This window comes from Symsagittifera roscoffensis, chromosome 1 (assembly GCF_963678635.1).
Source record: "Symsagittifera roscoffensis chromosome 1, txSymRosc1.1, whole genome shotgun sequence".
In the NCBI taxonomy this organism is placed as follows: domain Eukaryota; kingdom Metazoa; phylum Xenacoelomorpha; order Acoela; family Convolutidae; genus Symsagittifera; species Symsagittifera roscoffensis.
The window spans coordinates 22,203,019-22,212,462 of NC_087062.1; the positions used below are offsets into that span (position 1 = coordinate 22,203,019).

General features: G+C 39.6%; 1 protein-coding gene across 1 annotated transcript; it reads right to left on the reverse strand.

The window, feature by feature from the left end:
- Positions 1–688: 688 nt before the first annotated feature.
- LOC134853226 (putative uncharacterized protein DDB_G0271982) lies at positions 689–9,130 on the reverse strand. Its single transcript, XM_063869225.1, has 2 exons — positions 8,945–9,130; positions 689–958 (listed from the first exon to the last, which is right to left on the reverse strand). The coding sequence occupies exons 1-2, from the start codon at positions 9,128–9,130 to the stop codon at positions 689–691; spliced, it is 456 nt and encodes a 151-aa protein (XP_063725295.1).
- Positions 9,131–9,444: the final 314 nt, after the last annotated feature.

Consider the following 9,444-nt stretch of genomic DNA (forward strand, 5'->3'; position numbering starts at 1 on the left):
GGTTGTTATTTTGGTCAATATGAGATCAGAAGTCCACAATTACTTGTTTGTGTCTAGAAATAGCCTAGATTTAGCAATTATCTGATCGGGGAAAAAATTGAGAAAAGAAAATTTCAAGATTTTACTGCTTTACTTAATTAATTCACAAAAAACGGGTCTCATATTCAGAATAAAGCTTAATGTTGAGGGTACATCAAAACATCATTTTTTTTTCGCTGGCTAAAGTTTTCGTTTCCTTGCTTAAAAACTAATCCGTTCACAAGGCCGAGCAAACAGTTGGTTGTTCATCGTTATTCCCCTGCTCTCTCGCTCTCTCGTTCTCTCGCTTTCTCTCTCTGATTTCTCTCTCTCTCTCTCCCCCCCTCTATCTCGCCCTCTTTCTCCTCTCTCGATCTACTGCTCTCTCTGACTCTCTCGCTCTATCGCTCTCTCACTCTCTCGTCCTCTGATTATTTCACTTGCTCACACTCACACACACACACACATTCTCTCTCTCTCTCTCTCTCTCTCTCTCTCTCTCTATCGCTCTCATTCTCTCGCTATCGCTCTCATGCTCTCTCTCAGTTTTCTTCCTGTCTCGTTCTCTCGCTCGCTCTCTCATTCTCTCGCATTCTCGCTATTTTGCTCTTTCTCTTTCTTTCTCCAACTCAATCTCTCTTTCTACTGCTCTCCCGCTCTTTCACTCCCTCTATCTTTCGATCTCTCGATCTCTCGTTCTCACTCTCAATTTTTTGCTCTCTCGCTCTCTAGCTCCCTCACTCTCTTCAACACTCTCTCTCTCTCTCTCTCTCTCTCTCTCCCGCTCTCCAGCTTTTTCTCTCTCACTCTCCACTCTTTCACCTTCTCGCTCCCTCCCTTTCTCTCTCTCCAACTCTTCCTCCGCCTCCTCTTTCTCCTCCTCTTCCTCATCCCCCTCCTGCTTCTCTCTCTCTCTCTCTCTCTCTCTCTCTCTGTCTCTCTATTTCTCTTCTCTTTCTCGTTCTCATAAAATTTTGATGCGTTAATGATGATAAGTCGGACCTAATACTTGGAGAGATTGGATTTTGGTATGAAAAGAATGTTCCGTTTGATAGCTTTGGAACAGTTTGAGTAATGATCTTAAATCAATCATATACAAATCAAAGATCAATTTTTTTTGGTTGAATGTTTGGTTTGGTAAAACGTTTAAACAAAAAACTAGGAACATTTTTGCAACCATTTAAAGTCAAAAAGTATCACTCTTAAAATCTACTCATTCAATAACTGAAATACATGAAACCACAAGTAAGGTTATTCAAAGAACTACTTCGTCTGAATTCATGGAAAAGGTGTACCTAGTCACAAAAATTGACATTCAGTTCAAAAATAATTAAAACTTTTTATCAAAAGGTCAGCGAAAATTTTGTAATCTTAACCTTTCGGAGCATATTTTTGCCTGAAGCTTGAAGCTCAACCCTCTCAATCGAAGATCCATTTTTGATCAAGTCAAAGAACTTTTGCTGAATCTCAAACAGCAATCTGAGGGATTTTAATTTGGTTGTTTTTGCAGGCTTTTTGTGTTTTGTTGTAAGCTAAAAAATAAGTGTGTATCTGAAATGATGTTTTATTATTAACCAGAGTGGGGCCTAACACGCATCAAATACTAAAATTTTTACCAATTTTTGTGATTTCATGTCACAGAGCACATCCAAGAAGTTGTAAAGATAATCTGAGTTTGAAAAACCTATCATGTATTTACCAAGAAAACATAAGTGTCGGGGTTGAAAAAAAAACACTTCTCAATCAAAAACATTGTTATGAAAAAACCTCCTGGACCACTGCATACTATATAATAGAAAACATGTACGAAAAAATGAGCCATTTGCTTTGTTCCAGTATAGCATGCCGAGGGGGGAGGGTTTCAGGCAACCGCCCACCTTTAATTCTGGCTGCCAAGTTTTTCCAAAAATTCCCCTCTTTGGTACGGTTTTTAACAGATCCATTTCTGGCTGATCATCATCAAAAACCTTATGCAAGCGCCTTTGTCGCAGAAACAACTTAATAGTGCTCAAATGGCCACTTTTCATAAGATGTTTTCCGTTTTTTAAAATTATCGATCTTGTTGTTTTCCATATAAGTTTTGGGTTTTTTGAAAACTAGGATTAAAGATGAACTACAAAAAACGGTTTTTAGTGGGTAGCAAGCATGTTTTTTTAAAGACGGCTTTGTTTGAAATTAGTTTGCAAAGAATATGACAGCTGAAATGACAATTGTGTTTTTAAAACCATGTTTCTAGCAAAAAAGTATACAGGTAAGTTTGAATTGAACTCAGACTTATTTAAAATTATGTGTAGCAAAATTTTTTCAAGGAAATCTGAAAAATTGCTTTTAAATTTTATTAAAAAAACAAATAGCTACAACTTTCAAAGAAAGCCGTCCTCGGCAGAGCCCAAGTGTCATGAGACGACCTTCGGTACCTCACTCTAGTCCATTTGTCTATCTATATCTGTTAGTTGCTCCAGCAGCGTTGTTGGACGAACTTTTTTCTTAGCCTGAAGCTCCGAGACCCTCGGAGGACGAAGCAGAAGCCGCAAATCGAAATCTCCGCAATGCAGCCGCGAATAGAAGAATATACGAGGACAATAAGGATAGGAGACGTAAAGGCCCTCGGATAGGACATAACTGGTGCTATCAAGAGGCGGAATCGCGTCTAAAGTCTAGACTCTTTTTGTCGTTAGGCAATGAGGGGAAAAAGCGGTTTTTTGGAATCGTATCCCCAGTTAGACCTGCATACCTGTTGGTTCATCGATTTTCACATGAGTTGCGTTTTTTCTTATTTCTACGCACGTCTCAGTGCCCAAAACCGCGTTGCGCAACTGGCCGTTAGAACTGGAGAAAGCGACCTTCAAAATCCTGTTTATTGGTCGCATTAGGGACATTGACGTACAACGTCAGCTGATCAAGGCTAAGGCTAACCTCAAAGAAACTTTACAACTGGCACTAGAGATTGAAAAAAGGGCCAAAACGTCGGAAGAATTTCAAAAATTACTACCGCACAACAATTCGTCATCAATCAATACAAATCCTATGCGGCCAGATCAAGTAAGAGCCAGCTTCCTCGGTACAGCAGTTCAGGAATCCAGTGAACAAAAGCCGTGGGAAGGTCAGAACAGATACAACCAACAACAAGTTCCGCCAAAACTTTGTTACTTCTGTGGCAATCCGTTTTCACCTGAACATTGCCGGTCTTGCCCGGCCAGAGAGGCTACTTGCAATGCGTGTAAAAAGAAGGGCCAATTTGCTAAAATTTGTAATACCACGAAGCGCCGGGTTAGCATGGTACAACAAGATGGTCAATAATTGGATCAAGAATGGGGTATCGTACACGTAGGAGACTACAGTGAACCGGAATAAGGCGTTATGGCGATAGACGTGGTACAAATCAATAACGTAGAACTTTAAAGGCAGAAGGAGGAAAACCTAGGAGCCTCAGTATTCAGATTCTGAATAAGAAAACAGTGGAAATATAATTGAGGAAGTTACCAAATGCTCAATTCAAGGACGTTGCAAGGTATCCATTTGGAATCACATACGTTGATTGTGCAGTGTTTCCACTGCGAGGCTATGAAGGGTCTCATATTTCTCCGACACAGTTGGCTACAAATAGTTGCTGTCTTTTATCAGTTCCGTGTACCAACTGCAGAACTGTGCTGCTATCAGTCCATAGATAGGTTTCAGCGACTATGAATTGCTGCTGAGGCTTGATGAATTTTGCAAGTCTGGCTCCTATCAAGGCTGCTTGTAATTCCAGCTTGGTTGTCGTATGCTGTTTTTTAAGATCAACTCTAGCTTTTTTCAAGGGCAAACGATTTACTTCTTTGGTCTCTGATCTCATCTATGTAAACGAAATATGCGACGGAAGCAAGAGCGGCATAGGAAGCGTCGGAGAAGATTTGCAGGAAAAATTTTGACTTCTTATGGATGATTTCAATTAGTAGTGTGAAAAATTCCGGCAACTTTCTGTTGCTGCGATAGTATTCCTATGAGAATCTATATCTCCAAACACTTTGCTTCCAATTGCGGAGGTGATTAGTACTTGGCGCGGCAAGTTCTATTGGATCAATCACCGATGATGAAGTGTGAAGCCGATTCGTTGAGTTGGTTTCTTTTTCAGTAGGTCAGAAAAACTGGTTGGCTGGAATACAAGTGAGTCGCTGAAAATGTTCTACTGAATTCCTGAAGGTCGTTTGGTAGTAGGTTTGTCGAGAAGTTCGTCAAAACTGATGGCTCATTGTTTTTCAGGAATTGATGCATGAAGTTCGCTATTGATTGTTATCTCTTTGTAAGACTAAAGCTAACGGTATCAAGGACATATTGCAGGTCGTTGAAGAGTCGTTGAGTTTCACTGATGCTGTCGGTTGATTCTTAGGAGTTGTCAAAGTAGAAGTTATTATGAAGAAGGTCTTTCACATGAGGGAGGATCGATTCATTGCTGTCGGCACAAGTTTGCAATGGAAAGTTGGCGCGAGTGGATGAGCACTTTGCACCAAAGACAAAACGGGTGTATTCATAGAAATCTAGTTTGGTGGTTCTCCAGAGATATCAGAGAAAAATTCGGTCTTCTGGCTGAACAGATACTAGCATATACATCTCTTCTATGTCGGCGTTAATTGAGTATTTGCATTTGCGAAATCGACAAATTACGGCAATTAGGTTACAATTCCAGTCTGTTGGGGTCACTTTCAACTCGTGTTTGCATCTTTTTGATCTGCTGGTAGGCTGAAGCGTAATTGTTTCGCAAAGTTGCATTGGGTTGCTTTAGTTTGATTTGTAGCGGTTGATTTTGTGGGTGATTGATATCCGGAGGTTTTCAATGCTTAGCGTTTGCCTTTCGATAAGGTTAATTTGGGTGTAGATACACACAATTCATTCTCCAGGAGTTGACAAGGAGTGTTGAAAGCTCTGTGTCATCCGGTGATACGTTTTCATGTGTTGAGGCGTCACGAAAGACATCTCTCCCAAACATGTTGGCAGTTGAACCTCCAATGGTCCATCCAAGGGCTGTTGCAATTGCTCGAGGGGCAGAGTCAGGTCCTTTGATAACTGAGAGTGTCGTAATTAAGTCGATGTTGGCTGTTTCCTGAAAATTGAGACCTGATTGTTTTAAGTTGGGAAATGTGATGTGGCGAAGACGATTTTAGGTTCCGCAAATGCCGTTGAGTGTGTTTGGCTGAAAATTCTCAAGTCTCAAACTTTGAAGTATGTCAGCTCTTTTAATTTGGAATTCTTCGTTGAGGGTTCCAAGGCGATGAACAGTCAACTCTGTTGATCGGGCAGTGATCTTCTTGGAGTCGTGAAAACCGTGAATGAAAAATTATTCTGCAGTTTGTCTTTCTCCTAGTTGTAGGTAATCGGCTGTTGATGTAAGCATGTAGCTGTCGTTGCTATTGTTGTCTAATTAGTCCTGATGTACTTGTTTCTATGTCTCAACGTAACTAGCGCAGAGAGTAAGAGAAACTTCATAAATCTCTCTTGCTGTCGATTCATGAATTAGTCGTCTGTGATGAAGGCTGTTATGATTTGAAAGATGTCTGCTGGTAGTAGATTCTTCCTCGTGGAGGCTGATGTGATGTTGTCGGTTGCAGGTTGCGCATACTCGGTTGGAGGGGCAGTTTTTTTACCCAATGTTGTCCCAAGCAATGGAGGCTCAGGCTTTTCGAGAGAATGAGTTTTCTTTTTGCTTCGATTGACTAGTGTTCGTAATTGTCGTAATAGTAAGAGTGGTGTTCATGGAAAGAGAATCCGCAAACATTGCGGCTTTTCTGTTGGATTGCTTGTTGTTGGTTGAAGGTCGGTTATCGTTTCGAACAGATTGTTTGTCATCGTTTTCCGGTTTGGTTCACTCGAGTTACGATGTTTGCGAGAGGTGTTGCTGGCGTTAGAGACGTCTTCTTCAGGAAGGTAGTCGCAGGCTGAGGCAAGATTCCATAACCAGTCGTTAAACAGGGCAAGATTTGGCTTCTGTATGTCATTGTTTACAAGATACTGGGTCCATTGTGATCCTGATTGTTCACTATGATGAAGCTTGTTGACTGAAAATTGTAGATAAATTGTCCAGTTGGGGTCATTTGCAAATCCAAGAGTCAAGAAGTTTTCAACAAGGTTGCTAACGAAAGAAGAAAACTCCATGTGTGAGTCCTTTCGATGGGTCAATGGCGATCGAAAAATGTTTAATTGTCTGATAAGGATTTTTACGATAGTGTCAGTGTCAGATCGTCCGAATCATCTCTAGAGTTCACGTAAGGCTGTAGTTTTCATCGCGCTGTTGCAGGCAAATCGAGCGCCCAATTGATTTGCTTTTCCTGTGGTCAAAGCCTGGAGGTGCGTCAGTTTATCGGAATCAAAAATTGGTTGATTGTGCACTGTGGCCTGAATAAGTCCAAACCACATGCTCAATTTCAATGGATCACCATCAAGTTTTTCCATTCTGAACTTTAAAAACCAGGAAGTCTGGCTGAACGTCACAGATGATTGAGTCCGTAGAGGAAGGTGTTGATACTGATGATGATTTGTTGTTGAAGCATTAATCGGTTGAGCTGCGTACTACGTCGACAAGGTGGTTGGGATTTCGAAACTGTTCTATGGATTGGTTGCTGTCGTCTGAATTAAGTTGCATCTGCTGGTTGATGTTGCTGCGTAAACTGAGAGCTGTTGTTGATGCAGAGGTTGCTGCTGGTGCAATAGTTGTTGCTAGAGTGAAAATTATTGATGTCGTCAAAGCTGTACTTCTGTACTTAGTCCGAAAAATTTTACTCTACATGTGTGTAGACGTTTGATCATTTTCGGTGGCTGTCAAAACTGTTGTTCAAATGATCTGCAAAATCAAAAAAAAATTGAAGGTTTGGATGACGTTGATGGTTGTTTCGTCTTCAGTGGGATGCTTAACTAGTCAATTTGTAGCACTGCTCAAGTCGGGCTAACAACTTTGCTTAAACGACGCTATCATAGAATTTTTGTTATAGGAATTTTGCATTTTCTTATAAACAGTGGCTCTAGAAACGTTATAAGATAGGGATTTTTTTAAATATCAAAGTTGTAAGATAGCGACTTTTCTTGCAGCAAAATTGATCTTTGTTAGTTTTTCTTATCTTTTTGTTGATGTTTATCTCCCAACAATGCTGTAAAAAAATCAAAAATTGATTTTATAAATGGCATTTGAAAAAGGTTGCTAAATTATAGCGGGATCTCTCAAATTTTGGATAATCCGGTGAATATTTTTTTCAGGTGAGTTCAGCTCACTAAAACACTAAAGAAAAGTTTCCTTATTACAAACTACCGTTAAATTCGTGAAAAAAACAATAATTCAAACTCTGACTGGCCAAAATTGCAATTGCTACGAACCCTATAGTTTTTAGGCATTAAACAAATTTATGCAGATTTCATGCAATTTATTTTCAGACAGATCTCTATTTAAGTTTTTTTGTTTAGATATTATATGCTGACTAAATTCAGACTCTCTAGAGAATTTTTACAGGTTGAAAAGAGTAGAGCAGTCGAGTTTTTTTTGCCCTACACTTATTTCATATTTTTCTGGAAAAAAAAACAGATTCTATCTGTCTGGAGTCGATTATTGTTTGCAAAATGGTCTTAGATAAATCAATTCTATACTTATTTTGATGTGTCGATTTTCCTGTTCATAATAATTTTTTATCCATTTTTTTCAGTGCGGTAAAGTTGTAAGATTGCTGAGTTTTCCTAAATTGTTGGATATTTTGTTGGTATCATCTGAACAACCCAAAGATTTATCTTATCAGCTACTCAGAGCAAAATTTGGATCCCAAAGTAAACTTTTGCCCGATGTATAAATTTTTTCCTGATGATACCAAAACTTTGTCTGCTGAAGACTGTTCAGATCTCCCCTAGAAACTGGTCAAATAGTGTCAAATATTATTACTTTGTCAAATATTGAGTATAATGTAATTTAATTCCACTCAGAGAAGTGCCGAAGTGAAAACTTCGCGAACTAAAACTCTTAGATATCAAGCAAGCAGGCGACAAAATCACTGAGTTTACTGCAAAAACACCCGTTTAACTATGCTTAAACCCCAGGATCCATCCCTGCTATCAATTTTTTCAAATAAATTTATCTGAACAAAAAAAACCATATAGATGTCTCACTTTTTTTCTTTTTTTTCGAAAGTCCGGACAACAAATGTTAACTTGCCTTGGATCGCTACGACTACTATGGGTTATCAGTTTTTGTTCCTTGGCGGTTGTTATTTTGGTCAATATGAGATCAGAAGTCCACAATTACTTGTTTGTGTCTAGAAATAGCCTAGATTTAGCAATTATCTGATCGGGGAAAAAATTGAGAAAAGAAAATTTCAAGATTTTACTGCTTTACTTAATTAATTCACAAAAAACGGGTCTCATAATCAGAATAAAACTTAATGTTGAGGGTACATCAAAACATCATTTTTTTTTCGCTGGCTAAAGTTTTCGTTTCCTTGCTTAAAAACTAATCCGTTCACAAGGCCAAGCAAACAGTTGGTTGTTCATCGTTATTCCCCTGCTCTCTCGCTCTCTCGTTCTCTCGCTTTCTCTCTCTGATTTCTCTCTCTCTCTCTCTCTCTCCCCCTCTATCTCGCCCTCTTTCTCCTCTCTCGATCTACTGCTCTCTCTGACTCTCTCGCTCTATCGCTCTCTCACTCTCTCGTCCTCTGATTATTTCACTTGCTCACACACACACACACACACATTCTCTCTCTCTCTCTCTCTCTCTCTCTATCGCTCTCATTCACTCGCTATCGCTCTCATGTTCTCTCTCAGTTTTCTTCCTGTCTCGTTCTCTCGCTCGCTCTCTCATTCTCTCGCATTCTCGCTATTTTGCTCTTTCTCTTTCTTTCTCCAACTCAATCTCTCTTTCTACTGCTCTCCCGCTCTTTCACTCCCTCTATCTTTCGATCTCTCGATCTCTCGTTCTCACTCTCAATTTTTTGCTCTCTCGCTCTCTAGCTCCCTCACTCTCTACAACACTCTCTCTCTCTCTCTCTCTCTCTCTCCCGCTCTCCAGCTTTTTCTCTCTCACTCTCCACTCTTTCACCTTCTCGCTCCCTCCCTTTCTCTCTCTCCAACTCTTCCTCCGCCTCCTCTTTCTCCTCCTCTTCCTCATCCCCCTCCTGCTTCTCTCTCTCTCTCTTTCTCTCTCTCTCTCTCTCTGTCTCTCTATTTCTCTTCTCTTTCTCGTTCTCATAAAATTTTGATGCGTTAATGATGATAAGTCGGACCTAATACTTGGAGAGATTGGATTTTGGTATGAAAAGAATGTTCCGTTTGATAGCTTTGGAACAGTTTGAGTAATGATCTTAAATCAATCATATACAAATCAAAGATCAATTTTTTTTGGTTGAATGTTTGGTTTGGTAAAACGTTTAAACAAAAAACTAGGAACATTTTTGCAACCATTTAAAGTCAAAAAGTATCACT

Excerpts from the sequence above, each read along its gene's own strand:
- LOC134853226 (XM_063869225.1), bottom strand. The coding sequence starts at position 9,130 with ATGAGGAAGAGGAGGAGAAAGAGGAGGCGGAGGAAGAGTTGGAGAGAG. Across the intron at positions 959-8,944 it reads GAGAGAGCAAAAAATTGAGA|AGAGACAGAGAGAGAGAGAG; the intron begins GTGAGAACGAGA and ends GAAGAGAAATAG.